The sequence below is a fragment of the Ammospiza nelsoni genome, chromosome 2 (assembly GCF_027579445.1).
Source record: "Ammospiza nelsoni isolate bAmmNel1 chromosome 2, bAmmNel1.pri, whole genome shotgun sequence".
Lineage (NCBI taxonomy): Eukaryota > Metazoa > Chordata > Aves > Passeriformes > Passerellidae > Ammospiza > Ammospiza nelsoni.
This window is the reverse complement of record NC_080634.1, coordinates 115,735,151-115,761,353: the sequence shown is the minus strand read 5'-3', so window position 1 is coordinate 115,761,353 and position 26,203 is coordinate 115,735,151. Positions and strand designations below refer to the sequence as shown.

The window sequence follows — 26,203 nt, the reverse complement described above, 5'->3', positions numbered from 1 at the left end:
TTGTGGAACACAATTTTTTTATTAATAACAGGCCACATTTGTACTTCGAAAAGAGTGAAATTAAAAGGTGTATTAAAACATACCCACTCTAAGCAATCTATTTTCTTCAGTAGAAAAAAGCGTACAACAGGTAGAAATCCTATATACACAGTATATCAATTCTATCAACCTCTCCAAACAGTGTTTTACAAATTGGTACAATGGTGTTAGAACAGACCATCCAGTTCCAGTCCAGTATGAATTTCAGCTCTTTACTTGCTCATTTAAGACAAACCACTAAGCACCCAATCCAGTTTACTGATCTCAGGATACTTACAAGGGAGTACTGTACATGAAGACAGCAGTGTTGAGCTTTTACTTCTGCTTAATTTTTTTTGGAATCCTGCCTTGTTATTAAGTCTGCCTCATAAACTTTGAGTATGTAGAAATCTGTAATCAATGTCTCCATTAAAAAAACGTAGCAGAAATGTGATTAACTGTACCTTAAACAGCCCTTTCCTCAACTCCTGCATTATTTTCCAGCAGACTGCTGTTGTGCTTATTCTACACTGGTGGCTTTCAGCCCAAAATATCAATGAACCACAAATCTATGCCATCTTTTTTTTTTTTTCTTTTTGCTTTGATGAAAATAAAAAAAAGCATAATGTTAGTTCTTAAATTAGTTTGGCACATAAGAAAAAAAAAAAAAGCAGGGAGAGCACACAAGTTGCATCCTTCTCTCACAATGTCCTTGGGGAGGGGAATGTCCGGATCCAGGCAGGGTGGGCAGGCATGGAATGAGTGACACAGACCGCGGCAGACTCCAGTACCTGGTCTCAGTCCCACTCAAACACCTCAGTCCATCACCTGCCACCGCTGGTGAGCGCATCCCTGCATGGCTGGAGAAGGCCCTGAGCTCCAGCAGCCTCCTCACACCAGGTAAAAAAGCACCACTGGGCACCTTTGGCTTAAGTGTCACTTAACAACACCGTGAGCGAGCTATTCCTGCTGTGCTGAGCAGGAGGGAGCAGGGCCTGACCCTTGGGTCTCGGCATGTCAGTGTGGGCCCCGTGCTTGAGGAGAACCTCCACCGCTTTGGCGTGCCCCCCTCGCGCGGCCAGGTGCAGAGCCGTGAACCCCTCGCTGTCAGAAATATCGATATTCTCCGCACTGACAAGTTCTTCCACCACCTCAGAGTGCCCGTTTTCTGCGGCAAGGTGCAGTGCTGTCCTGTTTAAAGGCCCTCTGGCTAGCACGCTGGCCCTCTCATCCATCAGCAGCTTCGTCGTGGCCAAGTGGCCGCTGCGCGACGCCAAGTGCAGGGCCGTGTATCCCTCAGCCGTGGCGGCCTCCATGTCTGCCCCGTGCTTGAGGAGCAGCCTGGAGGTGCTGGTGTGGCCGGTCTCAGCGGCGATGTGCAGAGCCGTCTGCAGGAGCCCGTTGCGCACGTTGACGTCCGACTCCAGGTCGATGAGGAGCCGGGCCACGCGGTAGTGACCCCGCTGGGCGGCCAGGTGCAGCGAGGTCCTCCCATCCACGGTCTGCACGTTGACGTCGGCGCCGCGCTGCTTGGCCAGCAGCTTCACGATGGGCAGGTGGCCCTGCCAGGCGGCGTAGTGAAGGGGCACCCAGTCGTCCTTGCCCTTGATGTTGACGTTGACGCCTCTCCTCAGCAGGATGCGCACGATGTTCTCCTGGCCGTACTGGCAGGCTATGTGGATGGGGGCTCTGCCCTCAAAATCCACCTCGTTTAAGGACGCGTTCTTGTCAAGCAGCATTTTGGTGCTGAAGTCATCCCCGTTCTGGGCAGCAAAGTGGAGAGCGGTCCACTGGTCCTCGTCTTTGGCATTGACGTTGATTTTCCTGGCCATAATCAGTTCCACAATGCTTTTAAATCTCTTCTCAATGGCTATGTGAAGAGGGGTGGACCCTTTCTTGTTGGTGAGGTTAGGGTTGGCATTGTACAGCAGGAGCCATTTGACACATTCTTCTTGACCTGCTTCAACAGCCAAGTGCAGAAGGCTGGAGTTCCCATCTAAAACAATATCAACATCTTGAGGCTGGAGGATCTTCATCAGCTTGCTGGTATCTCCGGATAAAATCGCCTCCGTTAGCTTCCTCTTCTGTATGTCTGTGGTACCAATATCTAAATGGATACAAGGAAGAAAATTTTTTTACCATGAAAAACATTTTATCATGATTACCATTTTTACCATGGTGGTGAAACACTGGAACAGGCTGCCCAAAGCCCAGAGAGGTGGTGGATTTCCCATCCCTGAACACATTCAGCTTGAGCTATTTGAAGATGTCCATGCTCATTAAATGTCCATTCCAACCCAAACTGTTCTAAGATTCTATAGAAAAGACAATACCACAATTCTGACACCCATCAAACTATACACCCCCAGCAATGAGCTGCCTGCACAGCAATTCATACCCCTTGCTCCACAGGAGTCCCAGAACATTTTCAGGTCAGATTTGGGCCCCCACTAAGTCCCTTTGTTGTGGCATGAAGACCAAAGGATGTTGTGGTTGATCTCCCTGCACTAACCATTGTTTACCTCACTGGAAAACAGATGTCTGGGGTTTGCAGCCCTGGAATGAAAAGTAAAAGTGAGGGGGTCTTTATCACAATGGCCCCAGGGGCTGCTGAGAAGGTGGCTTGAGTCCTCTCAAAAACTAAAGTCTTGAGGTTTAGGCTTAGTATAACTGAAAAAGCCACAAACTCAGGTGACCTGACTGGGCAAGTGGCTTTAATCCCATGTCAAGCAGGATGCTGGACTAGTAGTGACCTCCCTTCCAACCAACCTCTACATGACTGATTCTGTAATTGCTTTAATGGGAGTTTACTCCTTTACAAAACTAAATGAGATTTATTATTTCTCATTAGATCATGTTTGGGAACCACATAGGTTTGTTTTGTTTTGTTTTTATTTTTTTCCTTTTAAATAACTACCTCCAGTAAACGAATCTGTATTGCTGACAGCAAGAGAAAGCAAGGCTAACAGTAATTTCCAGAATGTTATTCTACTCTCCAGCCCATTGACTCCCATGCCCCAATCCAAACAACTACAAAGGAAAACTTGACCATTACCTGAACTCTCCCGTTCAAAGGAAAGGGAAAGAGATCCTCTGGATGAAAAAGCTGAATCTACAGATGAAACTCCTGAAAGCCTCTTGTCACTGGAGGCAAGTTTGGACTCAGAAGAGCTGCGGCTGAGCTCCTCAGGGCCTTCCATCGTCTGCGAAATCCCCGAATCCAGCTGGGACAACAGCTCTGAGAGACTGTAATCCTTAACTGATGGTAGAGCAGGCTCCTGTTTCTTCTGGGATAGTGCACAAATCCCCTTCAAGAGAAGCACACAAGCATTTTAGAAAGGTCAGCAAACAAAACTGAGCCCTACAGAAGAAGCATAAATTTGTTGGTTTGCAGGTAGCATTTAAACACTGTTAGTATTAAATGAAACCTACGAATAAAAAGTCACTGAATTTTTTCAGAAGCAGGAGGGCAGTTTCCATCACTATTCACAGAGCCACTAAAGCCTTGTGGCTCTTCTGTCTATGATGGTTTTAAGATCAGTCACACCCACACAGTTCCAGCCTTTATTTCCTAACTGTCCTGCTCTCCCTCCACAGAATAAGATGCACTTGTCATCTGGTTCTGCCCTGAGGCTTTCCTGAGCTGGTCCATGCCCCTGCTGTCATTTGTGCATCCCAGTCCTTCACCAAGACCCATTTCCATCAGGTAAGGTGATGCTCAAAAGCAGCAAAAAGAAGGTTGCTTGGAATCTTCCAGGTCATAAAGGAGCCTGTTCCTCCCAAAACCCTGCAAGTTTGAACAAGAAGTGAAAGAGAAAATACCTCAGGCTGCTGCTCTGGGGCATTCTTGGTGTCCAGGTCCTGAGTTATCATCTCCTTTGTGTCATCTTCTGGTTTTTCACAAAGGGCCTCTGTTTCTGAAGTGATTTCTTTAAAGAAAATAAAAGAAGGTTTTAGTGTTTGGTTTTTTCAGAAGGAGAGTTTCTGAGATGCCCTGCTGCCTTTCTCTATCAACTGAACGTAAAATCTCTGAGCTGCTGAGGGAGAAGAACTCCAGTGCTGACCATTCCAGTGGGCACAAATGTGCAGCCAAGCCAAGGGCACACAGGGCTGCCCAAACAATTCATTTTCAGTCACAACAGGCTGGTGTTACACAGGGCCCACACTGCAGGACTGGGAAATAGGAACCACTGTACTGCTGGCAGATTTAGATATGGTTTTTTTAAAGATGGAATCCCTCATCCCTTCAGTCCTCATTCCTTGTTTGAGCAGGAGGAGAGGGAAGAGGCAAATCTCTCCCATTCTTCTAAATGAAGCTACATTCCTCTGCACACTTGAATTCATAACAGGTGCTTTGGACAAGTTCAGACCTTTTACTGGCAGAAAAGTGACTGTACAAACTGTTTCAATACAAGAAAATAATTCAGTTTCTCAATGTACAAATTCCAAGAGCCAGGTCCTTCAACGCTTTGGTACACTGCAAACCACACCAGCTCCAGCTTGGCTTATGTCCTGACACTCACTATCAGAAATCAACATCATTTCTGGCTCAATGGACCAATGGCTCAGTGCAAGGCTTATTCCTGGCGTGTTTACATAACACCATCATGGTCAGACATGTCCTCAGATAATCCCTTCCTCCACAAATGACTAAGTGGCCTGTATCATTGTCTCCACCACACAATGTGCTCTATTTACTCTGTCACAGAGCTTCTCAGCCTTTACCCCAAGGATTAGCAGAGTCCTGAGCAATAATGTGACTCACAGCAGAATAAATGGGCAGCCAAGTTAAGAGGAAATCTTACCTTGAAATGTTGGCCGTTCACCAGGATCATCTTGCCAACATTTTTGCATCAGTTTGATCAAGTTATTACATGACTGAGGTCTGGATTTGGAAACAGCAGGTAGCTCTGGGCGGTGCCCTTTAACTACTTTTACCATAATATGTAAAATGTTGTTTTCCTCTGCAAAGCAAAAGCACACAGATTTAGATGGCCCAGCAAAAGGAATAACTTCTCTTTTTTCCAAGACTATTAAGAGTGCATTAAGCTGAAAATTTGTTTTCACACTTTTTTTTTTTCTAGATTTCTTATCAATAGGGGGAAAAATTGTTGGTTGTCTTCTCCAACAAGATATTTTTTAATGCAGTAACAACTGCTTCTCATGTATCATTTATAAAACAATTTTCAGTGAGTGACTGTTCTTTTTCCACCCATTAAAGATAAAGAACAAAAGGGAAAAAAACCCTCAAAAAGTTCTTTGCTACTTCTCTTTGGATTTCCATATCTGCTGTAAGAAAACGAACCTCAGGTTTTATTTAGACCAGGTACCTGAACTATTCATAAAGGTGAAGGAAGAACACAAATCAAGAGGTGCAGCAATGCAGCTCCTGCCGGTAAATCAATCACTGGGCTAAAAGGAATCCCTCACTGGGAGAAAAACTAATAGTGACTGGAACTTGCTGGGACATGTTTGCTATACATAGGCCAGTCACAGACACAGGAAAGTCATAAAGAATAAACAGCTGCCTCTTGAGGTGCATTTACTGTGGGGTGGAACAAGGCTTATTCTCACAGACAGCTTTTCTTTTCTTTCCTTTTTTTTTTTTTTTAAGGAAGAAATCTGTACCCACAATCTACAAATAAACTACAGAACCTCTCTACAGAGGAGCTGCCTCTGAACAACAGCAGAGCTGCCTGCCAAGGTGGCTTTGCCACACACTGATCTGGAGCTGTGCAGCAAACCCCAGCAGAAGCAGAAATGTGCAGACAAGGGTCTCTGCAGCAATACAGGTTCTGTTTTCATGACACAGGACAAAGGAGAATTTAAGCTTGTGATCAGAATTTGAGAGCTTAAAAGTCTCTACCACTCAAGACTGTCAGAATTTGGAGGTCATGCACAAAAATCTAGGGTTGGTGGGGCAAAAAGTGTGCTTATTAATGGGAAAAAGGAAAAAAATATCCAAGATAACACATAACTTACCTGCAAAAGGCTTCTTCTGTGTAAGAACTCCCCAAACCACGATGGAAAAGCTACCAAAAAAAATTTTAAAAGGTAAAAAACAAAATTCTAGAAATTTTTTTAACCAAAAAGTCTCACCAAAGTGTAATTTATTTTCCTTATCCCTTTTGCACCTAATTCAGCTGATGAACGCACACACAGAGGAATGAAGCTAAGAACCATGATTTCAAAGTCTGGCTTTGGCACAGAGGAACCTGAGGCAGCAAACACAGGGACTTGCTGGAGGCTGCCAAGTCCTTGGTAGCATTTACCAACCACTCCACATCCACCCAGACAAAATCAGAGAAAGCATTACAGTGGGTTTAATTTAATGTTTCTGCCCTGCAAGATGACTTTAAATAAATCAATTTAATTTAGAAGAAGAGATATCTTTTTAATCTAAAGCTGTGAGTTCCTTTTCCTAATAATCTTGCCATGAAAGAAGATCCAAAGACCTAGTGATGAAATCCACTGAAGATAACTCAGAATTTTGTCACAGACTCAAAAAGTAGGTCAGGATGTACCTTTAGAAGGGAAATTAAAGGTGGGCAGAGTGCCTCCCACTGCCAACAAATGATTTCAAGACCCAGGATCACCTGCAGTTTTTAAAAGGCCTCTACCCTACAAAGACTTTGCAAAACCCAAAGAAAATATGACACATTTCAAGACGAGGCTCAAATTGGATTTAGGGGCTTCATGCTTTAAAAAAGGGTTCATTTTACAGGGTTACTAAAATAGCATTTAGGTGTTTTCATAGTTCACTGACCTGTACACATCATGTTTGGTGTCAAAACACCTGTTTTTCTCCTTGATGCGCTCTGGAGGCAGATAGGCAATGGTGCCACACAAGCCATCCATGCTGATGTCATGGGAATGGGACAAGCCATTGCACTTTGCAAGCCCAAAGTCAGAAATCTGAAGGAAAAAAATGGAGGAGGAAGAAGGTGAGAAAAGTGCATGGTGCCATCAGACCTTCAAGGTGCTCACAAAATATTTTCTGCAAAGAACAACAGATGCAACAGGATCACCCAACAAATACAGTGAAGGGCTGTTCAGAAATATTAAGCCAATAAAACATCTCTGGAAGCATAATGCTATGGTAGGCTTTTCTTTATGGTTAAGCTAAAAGAAGAAGGAAAAAAAAATAAAGGCAAGCAGTTCTTGCAAGCAGCAGCATGCCAGCCCATTACATAGCAAACACAACAAACAGTCAAGACAATTTATTGTAATTTAAACCAGTCGAATTTAGCTACTGCAAACTACTTTAATGTAATTATTGGCCCTGCCACCCCCTTTCCCTACATAACCTCACATTCTATGAGGTGTTTAAATGCCCTGGCTCTGCAATGAACTCTGAAGAATCGCCCTTTCAGGTATCCCTGCTAAGCTGACCGTGCCAATGAGCACCAAGCCCAACAGCAGAGCCACCAAGTGCTACAAAAACCCAAATGGAAACACACACACTCCAAAAAGCCACACTGGGAACTCTTTTTGGCAGCCAGGAGATACAGCAAGTTGGTGCAGTGACACAGGGAGCACAGCTGAAATGAGCACAACAAGTGACAGCAAGTTTATAAAAAGGACACACCTCCACTTTAATTTGAAGTGTCAGGCAAATATGCATTCATTTGCTCTCAAAGGCATACCAATCATCAAGCAAACAGATAGGGCAGGAATTTCCTTTGTCTTACTTATTTCCCACTGGACAAAAATGTCTATTATGCCAAGTGGTAATTTCAAGAAAAGTCAAGTCTTTTTGGACCACTGAGCCCACTGATTTTTGTCTACAAGTCAGATAAGACTCCCCCTCCCCCTAACTTATACATTCCTTTTATCTAATAAATACTCAGGTTTTTCAATGACTCATTCCCCTTTTGATCTTCACAGCTTCTCCTTTGAGAAAGTTTTCCCTCAAAACAACAAGCATAATTAAAAAAAAGCTTTGCTTTTTTTTTTTTTTTTTTTTTTTTTTTTTTTTTTTTTTTCATAGGCACACTTTGAGAAGTTTCTCTCTAAAGATACCACAAAACCAGTTGTAACATGTGTCCATTACTGGAAAGGGAGAACACTGCTGCCAGCTTCAGCCTCCTGGAGAACACGCACATCACACAGCCATGCAAGGAATCTCCCTTTGCCATAAAACAAACAAAGCAACCCACACAGCTTCAGCAAGAACTTCTCCCATGGACAAAGAGCTCAGCAGAGCTGAAGGGGCTGGAGAAGTCCTGCACCCTAAAACACTGGTATGTCCAAGCTGTTGTCCCTCTTTGATCTGTAGGGTAATGTGGGAATGACTTGAGAACAAAAAAAAAACAAAAAACCACACACAAGGGAAAAAAATAAAAGAGGGGGGAAAAAGGGGAAAAAGCAAAGTTATCTGGAGGAATAGTTTCTCATCCTTGTGGAGCTACACTCTCAAGAGAGGGATTGCTGGATTTCTCACTAAGCCAAGCATTAGAGCCCAGGAAAGCAGCAAGAAACCTTGTCCACACACCAGGTCACCCTGGGGAGAGCCAAACTGACCACCACAGGAAATCCTGCGTGAGTCTGGGGCACTTGGTGCTCCACAGGAGAACAAAAGCCCAAGCCCAGCACCAAGGCAGGCTGTGGTGTCAGGTTCATAAATGAACTGAACCCTGCAAGTCTGAACGCATCCGAAGCGCTGCTTTCCTTTGATTAACGTGAGGCACAGGCTTGTGTACACCTCAAGAAATCCAGGCATAATTAAAGCCACACACCTCCCTCTTTGTCTAAACAATGGTGTGTTTCCTACTGCCTGAGTTAAGAAATGAAGATGAAATGCAGACAGCAGGGTGACACCCCTGTGTTTGGAGCCACCAGCTACGGTGTGAATCTAAGGCTGGGGGCTAAGGCAGAGCTGAGCACTCCAGACAGGAAAAAAATCACCCTACAAACTAAGAAACAGCTAAGTTATATAGCATACACCCTCCCTGGGCTAGCAAGAACATCACCTTGTGGATCTGTCCCTACCTAGTGTGAAGGACTGGGTGTTATGTCAATAATCACCTGTACAGCAGGGCTTCGATCATACCAAATTCTGCAGGAGAAAGCACTGGAAATTGAGGAATTGTTATCTTGCAGGCTGCAACAAAACAGCAACATTCTGCAGACAGCTTTTTGTGGCTTTTATTAGTTCCTCTAGGGCGAATTTTCCACACTACATGGGGTGTATTTAGCCATGCAGGCTCTTTAAACACCAGTGGGAACTGTGCAGTGGGTGGAAGATGCAGCCATTTAACTCGCCTGGTTTGCCTTTAAATTGCTTGCCAGGCACCTCGTTCTGCAACTCCCTGGCTGGGGGAGGCAGTGAAAGTGGAGCACCCTTCCGCACTCCTTCCTCCACATCCTTGCTGGTCCCTGCAGCCCACCCCAGGCTCTGCCCTTCCCCTAAATTCCAAGGGAATCCACAATCTTGCTCCTTCACATTGATGCCTTGTGTAGGCTGACCTAGAACAGAGACTGGACAGAGCTAAAGAATAAAGCAGGGATTTATTAAAAGGATTTCCTCAATGGATGCACCTTGGGCAGCACCAGAGCCCAGCCAGGGTTGCACCCAAGATGAACCAAAATGGCCCCAAAATGAACCCAAAATGAACCAAAATGGCCACAAAATGCACGACCAGGCACGGGGTCTCTCACTTTGATCAGTTCTGCTTCATTTGCATTTTTAAATTCATTGTCCAATTCCAGCTTTAGGTTATGCAGTCCCATGCTGCTTGTTTTTCTCTTTTGGGTCTACATGGTTTATGCTCTTGGGCCTGAGATTTGGGTCATTTGTCCTTGGTGCCCAGCTGGAGCAGGAATTGTTTTGTCTCCCTGCTCTGTGCACAGAGCTCACCATTCCCTTATACGAAGCCCAGACCCACACACTAAAGCAGCACAGAATCTGAAACATATAAAACCTAAAACCTGAGGCACCAACATCAGTGATTTCAGGTGGGTCCCATGAAAAGCACACGTGGCAGCAGCAGGGGAGACACGGAGGCTCCACACAAAACCCACAGCGGGCGCTGGGAGAAGGGGAAGGAGCCTTGGCCAGAGCCCACGCAGGCTCTGGGCTGTTCATGTTCAGGCAGCTCTGCTCCTCCAAGGGCTGTATGAGAGCCAACACGTGAGCACTGAGCTGGGACAGGAGCTGCACGTGTTCTCCTGCCCACTTCCAGCAACGCTCGCTCTACTGAAGGGCTCCAAGATCTGAAGATTTCTATTTATTTGTTTTTATTTTTAGTTCAGTTTGTTTTTCAACTCAGTGCACGCAAGACTTTCTCTGCTTCTGCCATTCGTGGATCTGTCCATTCTAGTTTGTACAAAAACGCTCACTTGCAAAGTTTTAGATTATTTTTATAATTTTTTTCTACTTTGTAATGTAATTTTTTTTTTTTGAAAACTAGAAGATACACTCACATAACCACAACAGCTACTACAGTCAAGCACTGCAAGGATCTAGCTCCCAGGAATGAGTGCTTGGAAAGTGCTTTTTTTTCCCCTGACAGGCTGCCCTGAACTCTGCTCTCACCTCCTGATGTCCTGAACTGTGCACTTAGCTCCTGATGCTTTATGTAATTTTTCTGCAAGCAAAACTCAAGAACCCACTGCAATGGACTCAGGGACAGAGTTCACTAAAAGGTTTTCTGCATCAAATCCACTGGATTAATTTTTAATCTGTGCTCCAACATGCAGTATTTGTCTCTGTACGAAGTCTCTGCACTTGGATATTGAGAATCGCCCCATATTTGTCTGTGGGTTATTAGGGTGTCTGGTGGCAGGGATGTTTCCTTTGTTTGTTTTTTCTGGGGGTAGGGGGAAAGGCAGTTACATTTTTTGTTCTTTAAAACTGACTGAAATTTTTAAGCAATTTGCACAGGTCACAGATTTGGATTACTAAAAATTATGACTAAAAATGAATTCCAAATACCAACACAATGTGCACTTCAAACTTACGTCTTTATGAATAGGGTTTTTTTAATGAATGCACTTCAGTTAGCTTCTAAAATAAACTTTTTTGAAACAGATTGTATTTCCATCCTTTTCCAACCTTCCCTGAAACTTTTAACTCCTCCAAACCAGTTTCAGGTGGGACATTTGTAATGCTCTTTTCAGAAGCACCACAAACAACCCAAAGCCAAACACCCATTTTAATCCATCCTGAATCTTCATTACTGTAATAGGGATGGTTTTGTTCCCTCCCCTACCACCACAATCAGATCGATCAGAGAATTAATTGATCAAGGTGCAAACCAGCTTTGTTGGTTGGGATTAAAGAGCCATGCAACAACAGCCCTGCATGGAAACATTGATCAGGCAGGGTAGGAAACAAGCAGAAGGGACACACAAAACAAAGGCTCTCCTCATCTGTAATAACAGGAGAGCAATTGCAGCTGATAAAGTGGCTGTGCCACCTACATCAGGCAGTCTAATAAAGAGACAACTGCTCTTTACCAGCCTGGCCTCTGGGTATTGCTTGGACCTACAGTTAACAACCTACATGAAGAAGCTTTCTGATCATGAAATCTGCCATCTGACTAGGCTGCTTCTAACTCCATTCTCAGAAATTTTGCAGCTGAAGCAAATAAAAGTGAAGACCACAGAGGCAAGACCATCAGCACAGTACAACACAGCAGCAAATTTCACATTGCTTTAAACTGGAGAACTGGGGAGGGGACAAAAGCAACTACAGAGAGCTTAAAGCAGTGCACAGCTGACAGCAGCTTGTTCTCCTTCAAGTTCCTTAAAACCAAAATGTAGGAGATGAAAAACAGCTCGTCAGGCTTGTCTCTGTGTGTACATGAACCCACACATGTATGTATCTGTGTGTATCTGTACATATATATATATATATACGACAAGACGAGGAGTTGCAAAAACCCAGGCTGGATAGTGAGAGAAACAAGAGCTTAAAAATAATGTTTTCCCCCAAAAGTATTAAGCTGCAGGTTGGCTTAATTTTTAACACCTGAATAAAAAGTAACACTCTTGACCACGAGATTTTGGAAGACAGGAGAGCTGTGAAGCAGCAACAGAGATCACGAGGGCATGGCAGCCGGCAACAAGCTGGGCATGAGATTTCTGCACGTGGTGGGGTGTTTATTCTCCTACCCAGGGCCCTGCAGAGAGATCACATTGCAGCAGGGAAGGAGCAAACTCCCAGCCCACGAGGGCAGCGCTGGAATGTGGCATTGCTTCCCCCGTGCCAGCGATTGCCACACCACAGCAGCTCAAGGGACACATCCAGAGAGTGTGTGGAGGGCAGCAGAGCTGAGGAATAAGCTCAAAAGATGTGGGTGAGCAAAGAAATAGATGTCAGACAGCGTGTAAATATTGGAAGATGGGATATGAGGAAGACTGGATATGAGGAAGACTGGAGAAAGGGGCGAGGGAGGATCTTGGTGGTGCGAATAAGAGAAAAAGGCTGGCATGGAGGAAAACAAAGCCTGCCTGGGTATGGAATAATCCTGCCAAGGAAAGCACAGTGTTTAAGGCAAACAAGATGGAGCAGGACATGGCAGGGAAGGGAGCTCCCAGCACCAATTCACAAGGGAGGATGGATTCATCCACCTTCCAAAAACCAGCAAACCTTTCTCTCCACACGTTACACACAAACACTTAAAATCACCAGGGAATCCCCCAATGTGCCTTTGGTAAAGTCAATATCTGTCTATCTGTATCCCTGCCCATCCTCCTAATTATCCTCCCAATTCAGCCCAGGCTTATGTAATGGCCAGGCTTTATGATATGGAGGCACCCACTTGATGATAAGTTCTGCTCAGCAGCACTGCCTGAGTCACCAGCCTCACTCAGGGCTTTGCAGTGATCACAGCACTCGTAAAAGGAGCAGGGTGTGTTTGCATTTAACTGCAGGATGGCACAGCAGCATTTCCAGGGCTCTCCTCTGGAAGACTGACTGCTTCCTGGCTCAAGGGCAAACAGTTTGTAAAGTCCTCCCTACCTACAAACTCTTCTTTTGCAGTCTGCAACGTCTCTTCGCTCACCTTAGGACTCTATTAGGGACAGGTCACATACTAAATTAATGCTGACACTTAAAAACACTTCAATCAGCAGCTCCCATTAGCCTTCCAGCAAGAAAATGCACATTAAATCAAGCTGCAGGGTCTGAAGTTTAATTGTAAATTTCAGGTCACACAAAAAGAAGGTTCGGGGCCACATTTTTAAAGGGAAGGCGCCTCACAGAATATGTGCATCTCTCATTCTGCATATGGATTCCTGTGCCTGCTCTGCTTCTTGGAGGGCTTTCCAAGATGCCTGTGGATGTAGAAGACTGCTGGCTGGAAAAGGTTTGGATTACACCATTCCTTTCTGGACTCCATGGAAAGGATCTGAAGACCTCGATGTGTTTTGTGTAGAAGCACATCAGGGATGTCAGCAATGACCTCACCAGAGACTTTTCTATTTTTGGACATTTTGCACTTTGCCCCCTCGTGTTACATCACCACCCAGATATGGGCTGTGCATCAGGCACTTCAACCTCCTGAAGCAGTGAGAAAAACACAGCCTTGCTATCTGGGCTCATGGATGAGTCAAGAATCAGGAATTTAAGAAGTTATGCAAGCAAGCATGAACTTTTAAGTAAATAAATACTTAGCAAAGGTCTCTCAGCGCTATTGTGTGAGAACAGGCTTTCAACAGTTGAAATCCTGATGTTATGGTCATAATAGCATGACCACCTGCAGATGCCTCCTACCTCAGAAAGAAAATCCTTCTAAGAAATAAATGACTAAGAGGCCTAGTAAAAAAGCTGAGACCGTCACAAGTGTGGCTTCATTAGTGGAACACACCTCTTAAGGCTCCAACCCTACCATGACACCAGGAAATCTGTCTTTATTTAATGAAAACTTCATTTTTAGAATGATACAGGGAAGACCAAAGGCACTTGATCAGTGAGGGGGCCAGGAGAACAGGGAGCAGATGGATTATGGCACTGCTAAAAAAAAAAAATTGAACACAAAAAGAAAAGAGGGAAAAAAATGTATTTCAGTCTCTGTGCTCTCTAAAAAGAAAGTTGAGGAAGGAAGCACAACCTCCTTGGTCCAGCTGACCACAGAACCTCCAGCAGAGAAGGCTAACAAGTTTGCCTGTTTACTCTGGAAATGGATAACGAAAATAATTTCATGCTGTTACAGCCACAAAAGAAATTCCTTCCAGTGACCTCTGGCATGCATGAACAGTCAGGACAGAGATCCTTCCTCACTGTACATGCCCTGAGCAAATGAAAATGAGCTGCCTCTGGGAAGGCTTCTCCAGGCTATAGCTGTAAATGAGATCTGTGCATTTTGTGCTGCAGACAAAGACCCAGAACAAGGCAATTGTGGCAACTGTGGAAGTGGCAAAGATTATTTAGAGGTTCACACCATTTTTCTCCCTCTGTTCTCAAAGAAATTTGTAGCAGGACCCATTAGGTCTCCGAACCAGAGTTCCTGAGTTCTTGAATGCAGTTAAGAGATGCATTTCCTGACCTGCATCCTTCTAAAATTTCAGGGGTTTTCTCACAACTTCCCTAACCACACCTCTATTTATGGACTAAAATAAAATGCATTAAATGGTGCATAAACCAGGTGCATTTCTTTAAGAGCTCTATCTGGATGGATTTTAACATGGGAATCAGAGGTGTTGGCTCAGTGAGCATTTCTCTAATTCCAAAGGAACGCTGCTGCTTTCTCTGAGTCTTTTTGCACCTGGGGGACCATCCAAAGCTTGGACACCCTGGCACAGAGCATCCAGTGCATACCTTGACGTGGTAGTGGGCATCCAGCAGGATGTTTGCAGGCTTGAGGTCCAGGTGGAGCAGGGGAGGGGACATGCAGTGCAGGAAGTTCATGCCCACCGCGGTCTCGTGGATGATGCGGAAGCGCAGCTCCCAGGGCAGGGGCTCGGAGGCCAGCAGCTTCTCCAGGGACCCTGTCTCCATGTATTCCATCACCAGGCCCACTGGCTCTCTGCAGATGCCATAGACAGGGAGGATGTAGCGAAACTTTGCCATTTCCATCTTCCTGGCTTCTTCCAGTAACTCCATGCGCTCCCTGGGTGGAAGAGAGAGGGAGGTGAAGGATGGAGCAGCTGCTTCTCCTCAAGCCAAACAGCACCAAATATTTCCTATAAAACCCAACACACATTTCACATCATCCCCTGGCTGACCCACGCTGCATCTCACCAGCCTGAACATCTTTCCCAGGTGTATTTCCATATTTACCAATTTGGGGTTTTATGCTTTCAGTGGTTGGCTGTGGAAGGAAGAGGTTTTACAGCAACTCCTGTGAGCCAGAGAGAAGTTTGATAAGAGGATCCATGTTTACCCCCGAAAGAATTTTCTACCAAGGTCATTGACATAGAAACCAGGAAAGAAAGAAGGATAAATAAGAGAAACTTGCAACTGCCTATTCCAATGAGCACTTGGTTTGTCTCTTATGAGCAATGAGTAAAGTGTAAACTTATGAGTTTTGTAAGAATGTACAAAAAGCATGCATGCTATAATAAAAATTAATTATTAGTGGAGCATTTTCTAAAAAAACACAATTTTCTGTTTCATAAAATAACATTTTTTTAAAAAAAGCTCAATTTCTGCTTGGACCAGATCCAGTTCATTGAGTGAATTAAGAGAATAAAAATTTAAAACAGTTTGAAGCCTTCTGGAAATGGAGTGTGTTGCTTTGTATTGTCTCTGTCTCAGCTAGGACCGTAGGCAGCTCCCAGCTGCAGGAGCACAGGTGAGCCCTACACATCTACAGTGTGAATAGCCCATCTCCCTGCTCTGATGGTCGTGCTGTGCTGCTTAGAAGGAGGATGATACACTTAGAGCCCAGCTTTACACTGCTGGAGCTCCTTGGGCTGAAGTAATTAACTTTTGGTGAGTCACAAGGCTGTGTTAATCAGAAGAGAAGCCAGACAGCATCTCTTCACCAGCCCTGCTGGTGCATCCTGAGTGCTCACAAACCCAAACCTTGGGAGAGGAATCCTTGGACCCACCACTGAGGGGAGCAAACTGCTGGCTGTAACCAGGGGGACACAACACAACAAAAGCCTCCCCAAAATACAGCTCTGACAAGCCCAAAACTGCACTCACTGAGCTCCAGCAGGTGCCTAAATCTCCCAGCTCACCATTTTCAGTGATGTAACAGGCCTGGGCCTGGCAGCTGTAATGAGCACCCCAGGTTGTTTACAGGTCACTCCAGCCTGACCCTGCACAGGGGTAAGTGTTACTCAGTCCCAGCTGCAGCCACCCAGGGCAGGACCCTTAATTGCTGTGCTTTTCTTCTGCACCTCACTCACAGCCTTGTGCAGCAGCCCACAGATTGGAAAGAGGAGACAAGGGGCTGGCTGTGCCCACAAAAAGGGGCCACACTTGATGTTTTAAAGACCCCTCAATATGTAAAAACTGCATTATCAGTGATTATGAACCCTGCCCAGAGCAGCTTTGGGCACTGACACATCACTGCTGCTGCCACAGATTCACAGAAGAGGGCACAGGGAAGTCAGACAGGTAAAATTTCCTGAGCAGACCCTCTCTTATTACAGCTCCTGCAATGCCCCCAAAGATGTGCACACTGTCTAATGGACAACAGTACCTGAAGTAAAAGGACAAAGTTTGTGCTGTGTGCCACCAACAAGTGATGCCAGTTACCACTGTGGGAGCCTCATGGTAGAACCTCAGCTCAATCAAACCTCTTTTGGTTTTGGTTTTAAAATTTCAAATCCAAGGCCAGCTAGTAGCATTGTGCACTTCTAAAAAGAGAAAACACTAAATCCAGCCTGCACACAGCCAAGTTTTCTCTTCTTATGCGTCCCCCAATGCCTGGATGACCTGGAAGAAGCTGAAGCACAGCCTGTGAGGGACTCTCAGATTTTGGGAGCTGTCATTTAGCTCTCAGACTGGGCAGCAGGGCACTCCCCAAGGCTGGCAATGTCATCTGCTCTTCACCTGCTGCAGGTAACATTTCCCACCAGGACCCAGCCAGGAGCAGCAAACCCATTTCAGAGGCAAGATCAGGCTTAAAAATGGCTTAAAGAGGGACATACACACAGAGGGAGAAACAGAAATCTTTTCCATTAACCATGTTGCACAGAGAGAGAAACAAAAAAGATAAGAGAAATCTTTTCCATTAACCATGTTGGCTCCTGCTGCTCCCTACAGCAACTCTCTTGTGAAATAATTGCCTTTGCAGACAAGTCCCCAGTTTGCTCTTTGGCACGCTGGAAGGGAGCGCCCATGAATAACACAACCAACTCCTTGCCCCCAAGCCACACGCAGAGCCAGCATAATTCACCTGAGCTGGAGTCAGGGATGTAAAATACCTGTCTGAGCCCTCCCAGGCAAAGCAAGAGCCCAGCAACAGCCAAGGTCTGACAAGAGCCACCAGACTCAGGTTCTCAGGCTAGCAACAGCCTCAGAGAGCATCGCCGAAAGCACAGATTGGCTGCTGGAAATGGGGCGTTTTCTAAAAAACCTGAATTTTCTGTTCCATTAAAATAATGGCTTTTTTAAAAAAAAGCTCCATTTCTGCTTGGACTGGAGTGAATTAAGAGAATAACAGGTGAGTGCCCTCTATGTAATTTAGCTGTTTAAAGCCCCCATGCAACAATTACCACCCTTAGCACTTTCCCATACCCAGAGCATTCAAAACTGAACCAGCCAGAGGCCTGGCACAGCGTTCAAGCACCAAAGCACCCCTGTCATCTTCTGAAAGCAGAAAGGGAAAGAAGAAAAAAAACCAGAATTTTCTGTTTCATTAAAATAATTTTTTTTTAAAAAGCTCCATTTCTGCTTGAACCATATCCAGTTCATTGAGTGAATTAACAGAATAACAGGCAAGTGCCCTGTGTGTAATTTGCCTTTTTAAAGCCCCCATGCAACAATTACCACCCAAAATAATGTTTTTTAAAAAACTCCATTTCTGCTTGGGCCAGATCCAGTTCATTGAGTGAATTAACAGAATAACAGGCGAGTGCCCTCTGTGTAATTTGCCTGTTTAAATAAACCCCACTATGCAACCACCCTTAGCACTCTCCCATACCCAGAGCACTCAAAACCCCATCAGCCAGAGGCCTGGCACAGCTGTCAAAAGGACCCCTGTCACCTTCTGAAAGCAGAAAGGGAAAGAAGAAAAAAACCCAGAATTTTTTCTTTCATAAAAATAATGGTTTTTAAAAAAAGCTCCATTTCTGCTTGGACCATATCCAGTTCATTGAGTGAATTAAGAGAATAACAGGCGAGTGCCTTCTATGTAATTTACCTGTTTAAAGCCCCCTTGCAACAATTACCACCCAAAATAATGTTTTTCAAAAAACTCCATTTCTGCTTGGGCCAGATCCAGTTCATTGAGTGAATTAACAGAATAACAGGCGAGTGCCCTCCATGTAATTTACCTGTTTAAAGCCCCCATGCAACAATTACCACCACCCTTAGCATTTCCCATACCCAGAGCACTCAAAACCAAACCAGCCAGAGGCCTGGCACCGCTTCCAAGCATCTTTCCAAAGGACCCTGTCACCTTCTGAAAGCAGAAAAGACAAAAGCAGCGAAGGGAGCCAGAGCAGTCATTAGGAGCGCGCTCGCATGAACGCCACTAACACCAACAGCTGGTTAAGGCAAGATCTCCTGCAGCAGGCACAGATCAAAGGTCTCTCCCCTCCCTCCCCTTTGCCCTGAGGATGCCACCGGCGCTGGGCACAGAATGAGGTAGTCCTGGAGCCCCAACACTGAGCGCGGCCCCCGGAGCGCATCCCGCGCATCAAAGGATGCAGCGGGGATGGGGATGGGACTGCTCCGGTACTCTGAGCTCAGGAGTCATCCCGAGTTATCCAAAGGGAAGGAAAAGCAAAGCTCCTGCTGGGGTTTCTCAGCCCAGAGCTGTAGGTTTAAGCCTAGATTTTATTTTGTAGCCACGCGGGTAAAGAGTTGGGATTATTTTTTCTAGGAGGCTCGGCTCCGCTCCCCTCTCGCTGCAGTGGGGTATCCTAATTTTATTGTAATAAAGGAAAAAGAAAAAAGGGAAAAGAAGGGGGAAAGAGGAGGAAAGAAGAGGGAAAAGGGGGGAAAAGAAGGGGGGAACAGAAAGAACAGGGGGAAAAGAAGGGGCGGGGAAAAATTGGACAATGAAAAATGGACAAAAAGGGGGGAAAGGAAAAAGAAAAAGGAAAAAGAGAAAAAAGAAAAGAAAGAGAGAAAAAGGAAAAAAGGCAAAAAGGGGGAAAGGGAAAAAGGGAAAAGGAGAAGGAAAAAGGAAAGGGGAAAAAGGAAAAGGGAAAAAGAGAAAAAGAGAGAAAAAAGAAAATGAATAAAAAAAGAAAAAAGAAAAAAAGAAAAAAGGGGAAAAAAAGAAAAAAAGAAAAAAAAAGAAAAAAAAAAAAAGAAAAAAGAAAAAAAAAAGAAAAAATAAGAAAAAAAAAAAGAAAAAAAGAAAAAAAAAAGAAAAAAGAAAAAAGAAAAAAAGAAAATGTTACACCCAGGACAGCTGAGGTCATGTAAATGATGGGCTGCAACACACTTTCTCCTGTAAATAGTAGCAGGAGACAGGGGCCCACACATCAAGAGCTCCAGCACTGGCTCCAGTGCCAAAAGAGCATCTCTGTCACAAAAGTCAGCACAGATCAGTCACTTCCAAAGCAATTAGAAATATTACATGAATGGGAGCCCTCCAAAGAGCTGTCTGCTCCCACTCCACATCAGACAGACAGGGCTGCATTCCTTGGATGCTCCTGCAGACACAAGGGCCTCCTCTTGCCCACTGCCCCAGTCCCACAAACCCTGCCACAGGAACAGCAGGAATTACAGCTGGGCCTGCATTTGCATGGATCCAATCTTCGTGCCCTAGAGATAACACTGCTGTAAAACTACAACCTTAGACTCACCAGGCAGTCCTTGCAGTTTTATATTCCCCCACCACCACCACTGCATTTCCCTAATGCAGTCTGAGACAGAGCAGTTGAAAGTTGCTCCAGAGAAGCTCAAAAATTGCTCCAGAGAAGCTCAAAAAAATTGTAATTGGGGCCATTTGTGTGAGGCACCTCCAGACACAGAGCAGCCAGGGGAGATCCAGCCCTGCTCTGCAGTCAGGAATTTCAGCTCCCTCTTCACAAAGTCCTGGTGGTGCAGGTGGGGGTCCATCAAATTACACCACCCCTGAATATCCTCAGAATTCCTCTCCCCTGCATCACGGCAGAGGTTTTGAGAGCACACAGTGGCCTCTGCTCTGCAGGGCTCATATTTAACAATTTCCACACTGCTGACTTGCAGAGAAAAATGTGAATATGAGAAGAAAAAAAGCACTGTGTGGTCAGGGCAGAGTATTGGGGGGGGGGGGGGGGGGGGGGGAGGGTGGGAAAAAGGAAGAAAATCTCTTTTTTCAGGTTTAACAGATGGCAGCCCTGCTAACAGATCTGTGCAGTTCTGGTACCAGAGGATTACAGGACAGCCAGGCTCTCCCCAGCTCTTTAAGGAGCACAAGGTGACTCTTAAGTTCTCCCTACACAGAAGAGACATTCATTCACCCAAATAAATGCAGCCTCTACTACCAGCAAGGCAATTCTAAAACCTCCTCAACTTCAAAGTCCTGCTCCATTCCCAAATCCAGGATGTGCAGAAGGAGAAATATGTAGGGCTTTGCTTGTTTTTTTGGGTGTTTTTTTTTCCTAATCAAGAATTTTTTTCCACCTCCACAGCCTGTAGTCACCCCATGGCCAACACCTCCAGTAAAGATCCCTCTCCAGGAAATGTTACACCTTACACTCAGCACGTTTATGTCCAGCAGAAGAAATCAACAAAGGATTTTGTTGATTTTGCCGCTGTTTTTCTCCAGACCACACGGATAAAGAGAAGAGACTTCCACTGCAAGTCCTGCGGGAGAGGCTCCTCCACACTTCTGGGTCACAAAATTCTTTTTTTCAGATTTACCTTGAACCTCCCCATACTGAGAGCATCCTGAGTCCCAGGAGAGAAAGGAGATCTCAGGAAAGTGGGATCTTAAAATAAGGTGTTAGCAATGGAATTTGGCTGGGTTGTCTGAGAGGGCTTGGGCTTAAAGGTAAAAAGCACTGCTGGCTCTACATTCAGTTTTTCTTCTCCTTGAGGCCACTTGGCTCTGTGATGTGATAATTGCCGAGGGAATTACTCCAAATCTCTCCCTGTCTGCAGAAACACGGCAAGAGAGACTCCACAGGGTATTACCACCACCAAGCCATTACAAACGGGGTTTTAATGTGGTACCAAATAAATACATCAGAAAAAGCCTCTGTGCTTTTCACTTAATGTTTCTGATACCACTGGCAATTCTTCTAACTCTTCACAGGGTTCCAAGAAACAGCTAGTCAAGTTAATCTCCTGGATTAACAATCTAATTACACAGGCTTGTTGCAGCCTGCCAGCTGAAGAGGCTGTGCTTGGTTCTGTCTGTGCCCCTCACCCCACCATTTGAATAGCACAAGTTTATTAGAAAAGTTTTGGGTAAAAAGTCTCAGCACAACCATCTCCTGAAAGGAGTTTGATAGAACAGCCCAAGAATCAAAGGAGAAATTTAAAAAAATATTTTAAAAATCAGTTTACATTTACTTAGCAGGGGCAGCTCTTTCAAAGGCCAGGGACACTCCGATTTCTTACCAATGCTCTCCTCAAGCATCTGAAGCACAGATTCTGCAGTAAAATAAATTAGTGCTTCAAGGAGGGGTTTATTAAAATCAATCAGAAGCTGCAGGAGCCCTATGGCCTCAAAGTTCCCAAATTCTGAGGGCATTTTTTGCTTAGTGAGCTGCATGTTTGTACGGTCTTCCAGCATTTGCACACCTCACAGCCACGGAGGGACAGGTGGCTCTCTACTGCACGTGGTACATATTAATATAGAGGTCTGATAGCAAATCTCAAAACAAATTATTAAATATTAAACTAATAAATAAATAATAAAATTAATTACTAGTCATATTAAAATAGGTGACAGCATCCTTTTTCTCAGAGTGGAAATTAACTTTCAGAGTAAATTTCTGGATGTACACTACAAATGAAAAGTTCTAGCTTATTTTTCAGACATGTTTTAATCCTAACTTCAAAATTAATCAGCCACGGTACTATTTTGATCAATAAGCATCAAGCCTGAAATCTCCTTTGAGGTTTTAATAGTAGGGGGCTTGCAGATTAGCACAATAAAATACACTGTGCAACTTCAAGGTCTTTTCCATTTTATTCACAGACAGCACAGTTACCCTGTGCTTATCGTAAACTCTCCCTCTCCAAAGGACATTTAATGAAATTTAATGTCCTATGGCTACTGCAAAGTCAGCAATTCAGATACTGGAAAAGATGCTCAATACCCCAGAAATCCTGCAGAAGATGGGTTTACAAATGTTTTCAGTCTTTGCCTAGCTGATCTCCCTCCTTCTGCAGGAAAGGCACCAACAGGAAACCTTTTGTGACTGAGCCAACCCACGTCTCAAAAACTGAACTGCAGAATCAGCTTGTGAGCTGGTGGAGATCCCAGAGATCAAGTGGAGCTGGGAAAGCTCCAGGACCACAACTTGGGGGTATTCACCTCCCTGTGCACAGAGGCTGAAGCCACCTCTGTCCCTACAACACAGAGATGTTCCTAAAGCTGCACCTGACAGCCTTCCCCTCCTGGAAAGGAGATCTGCCCTCGATAGCTCCCGTCCCTGGAGGTGCTCAAGGGCACCTTGGATGGGGTTTGGAGCAACCTGGGACAGTGGAAAGTGTCCCTGGTCATGGCAGGGGATGAGCTTGAAGGTCTTTCCCAACCCAAACCCATCTGTGACTCTGCAATGACACCGTGAGAGCAGCACAGCCCATCGTCCTCACCGAGTGACAGAGGGCAGCGGAGTCCCGCCGTGGGGCACCTTCACCCGCACTGCAGCACACCTGCACGGCCTCACCTGGAGCAGACAGACACACGGACAAGCGCTGCCCCTGCCCTGGGGCCGGACACATTGCCCAGCCCGGCTCCTTTCAGCGCCCCAAAGACACCGAACCCGCGGCTCCACGCCCGCACCCCAACACCCCAACCACATCGGCCACAACTCCTGCACCTGGCAGCCAGGCCTGGCTCTATCCAAGCCCCTGCATCCCAGACACATTCCCAATCCTCCTGCCCTGCCCTTCCCATCCCATCCCATCCCATCCCATCCCATCCCATCCCGGCGCGGTCGGCGCCTGCTGGGGCCGCAGCGGGTCGGTGCAAGCCGGCACACGCAGAGCCGGGCAGGGCAGGAATGCTTTCCGCACAGCTCCGAGGGACAGGCGGGACACTGGGGCGGTTCAGGGTTCCCAGGGAACCGGCAGGACATTCGGGGCACTCCATAGTGCCCAGGGAACCCGCAGGACATTTGGGGTACTTAATTGTTCCTAGGGAACACGCAGGACATTTGGGGTGTTTCGTGCATACCAGGGAACACGCATTTGGGGTGTTTAATGGTTCCCAGGGAACACACAGGACATTTGGGATATTTCACGGTTCCCAGGGAACCGGCAGGATATTTGGGATATTTTATTGTTCCTAGGGAACACGCAGAATATTTGGGGTATTTCTTGCATCCCAGAGAACCAGCAGGACGTTTGGGATATTTCATGCATCCCACGGAACACGCAGAACATTTGGGATATTTCATTGTTCCTAGGGAACACGCAGAACATTTGGGGTATTTCACGCATCTCGGGGAACACGCAGGACATCTGGGGTATTTCATGCATCCCAGAGAACACGCAGGAAATTTGGGATATTTCATCCATCCTAGGGACCAGGCAGCACATTTGGGATATTTCATGCATCCTAGGGAACACGCAGGACATTTGGGGTATTCCATGCTTCCCAGGGAACACGCAGGACATTTGGGATATTTCATGCATCCCAGCGAACAGGCAGGACATCTGGGCCCCTAAATTCAGGATATTTGGGGTATTCCATGGTTCCTGCCGCTGGTTGTGACACGGGCAGGGCTGCACACCGGGAGCGCTCGCTCGCCCCGCAGCTCCCCGGCCGCGCATCCGCGGGGTGACCGAGGGCTCGGAGCGCCTCTTTGGGAATAATCCCTCGTCCCCACAATATCCCCATTCCCTTTTCTCCCCTTACTTCTCATCCACATGCAGGCTGGGCGAACACTTGATGGCGAGCCACGTCTTCCAGTGGAGATGCCGCACCTTGTACACCTGCCCGAACCCCCCGGAGCCGATCTTCTCCCAGCTGCTGAACTCGCTCTCCTCGAAGGTTCTGAGCAGCCCCATGGCCCAGGGGGAGCCACCGTGGCCCGCTGTGTCCCTCGCCATGGCCGCGCTGTGTGCCCGGAGCCGCCCGGCCCGCGGAGCGCAGCGCCGCCGCTGCCGCCCAGGTGAGTGACTCAGGTGTGCCCCGGCTGCCGTCACTTCCTGGGCAGGGCCCGTGGGTGGGCCCTGCACGGCTCCTTCTGCTGTCCCGGGACGGAGCAGAGGGGCAGTTCTGGGCTTGGAGCAGCCCCGGGGCGATGCTCGCGTCCGGAGCGATGGGGCGGGAGGGGAGCGCACGCTGCTGAGCTGGGACAAATAAACTGGGACAAATAAAGTGTTAAATAAAGGAGAGGGAAGCGCCAGCCACCTCATTCCTGCCTTTTCTCCTTCGTTCCTGCCTTTTCTCCTTCATTCCTGCCTTTTCTCCTCCATCCCTGCCTCTTCTCCTTCGTTCCTGCCTTTTCTCCTTCATTCCTGCCTTTTATCCTTCATTCCTGTCTTTTCTCCTTCATTCCTGTTTTTTCTCCTCTATTCCTGCCTTTTCTCCTTCATTCCTGCCTTTTATCCTTCATTCCTGTCTTTTCTCCTCTATTCCTGTCTTTTCTCCTCTATTCCTGTCTTTTCTCCTTCATTCCTGTTTTTTCTCCTCTATTCCTGCCTTTTCTCCTTCATTCCTGCCTTTTATCCTTCATTCCTGTCTTTTCTCCTCTATTCCTGTCTTTTCTCCTCTATTCCTGTCTTTTCTCCTCTATTCCTGCCTTTTCTCCTCTATTCCTGTCTTTTCTCCTTCATTCCTGTCTTTTCTCCTTCATTCCTGTTTTTTCTCCTCTATTCCTGCCTTTTCTCCTTCATTCCTGCCTCTTCTCCTTCATTCCTGCCTCTTCTCCTTCATTCCTCCCTTTTCTCCTCCATTCCTGCCTTTTCTCCTCCATTCCTGCCTTTTCTCCTTCATTCCTGCCTTTTCTCCTTCCCCTCTGGGTTCCGGTCCCTCCGTCCCCTGATCCGCACATCCCAGCCTGGAGTGCGGGACTCTGGCCAGCCTGCCCCAGGCTGCTGTCTGTCTGTCTGTCTGTCTGTCCAGGCACGCTCTGAAGCAACAGATTTTCGTCTCCGAGAAGCTATTGCTGAGAACTCACACGTCTCTAGGTTTTAGTTGCCCATGGGATCAGAAGCTTTGGTTATCCCAGCGCTAGATTTTGGTGCCTGGATCTTTCTGTGGATCTAATTGCAGGGATCACAGGACCCCCAGAATTGTTTTGTTTGGAAAAAATCTCTGAGATCATCAAGTCAAACCTCTGGACTTTGATGATCCCAGTGCTAGATTTCAGTGCCTGGCTCTCTCTAATTGCAGGAATCACAGGACCCCCAGAATTGTTTTGTTTGGAAAAATTCTCCAAGATCATCAAGTCAAACCTCTGGACAATCTCCACCTTGTCACTAAACCATAGCACCAAGTGCCACATCCAGTTTATTGAGCACCTCCAGGGATGGGGGCTGCCTGGGTAGTCTCCCAATGCCTGGCCACCCTCTCAGTGAAGAAATTCTGCCTGATTCCAACCTAAACCTCCCCTGGTGCAGCTTGAGGCTGTGGCCTCTCGTCCTGTGCCTTGTTCCCTAGGAGCAGAGCCTGAGCTTCCCTGGCTGCCCCCTCCTGTCAGGGAGTTGTAGAGAGTGAGAAAGTCCCCCTTGATCTTCATTTTCTCCACACTAAACACCCTCAGTCACCCTTCACTGGTCTGACTCTCTAGGTCCTTCACCATCTCCTTTACTATTCCCTGGACACACCTCAATATCTTTCCCTAAATATGAGTTTTGGGACCCTAAATATGAATTTACGGGGCCAAAACTGGACCCAGGATGGGAGGTGTGGCCTCAGCAGTGCCCAGCACGGAGGGACAATCCCTGCCCTGGGGGATCCCCACACTATTGCTGACACAGGCCAGGTGCCCTTGGCCGTGT

The 26,203-nt window shown here is 46.3% G+C and overlaps 1 protein-coding gene across 1 annotated transcript; it reads right to left on the bottom strand.

Annotated features, from left to right (window-relative positions):
* RIPK4 (receptor interacting serine/threonine kinase 4) lies at positions 1 to 24,313 on the bottom strand. The gene is made up of 8 exons (XM_059467032.1): positions 24,114 to 24,313; positions 14,783 to 15,074; positions 6,785 to 6,933; positions 6,001 to 6,050; positions 4,824 to 4,982; positions 3,841 to 3,947; positions 3,074 to 3,326; positions 1 to 2,125 (listed from the first exon to the last, which is right to left on the bottom strand). The coding sequence occupies exons 1-8, from the start codon at positions 24,305 to 24,307 to the stop codon at positions 948 to 950; spliced, it is 2,382 nt and encodes a 793-aa protein (XP_059323015.1). The 5' UTR covers positions 24,308 to 24,313; the 3' UTR covers positions 1 to 947.
* Between the last annotated feature and the right edge of the window lie 1,890 nt (positions 24,314 to 26,203).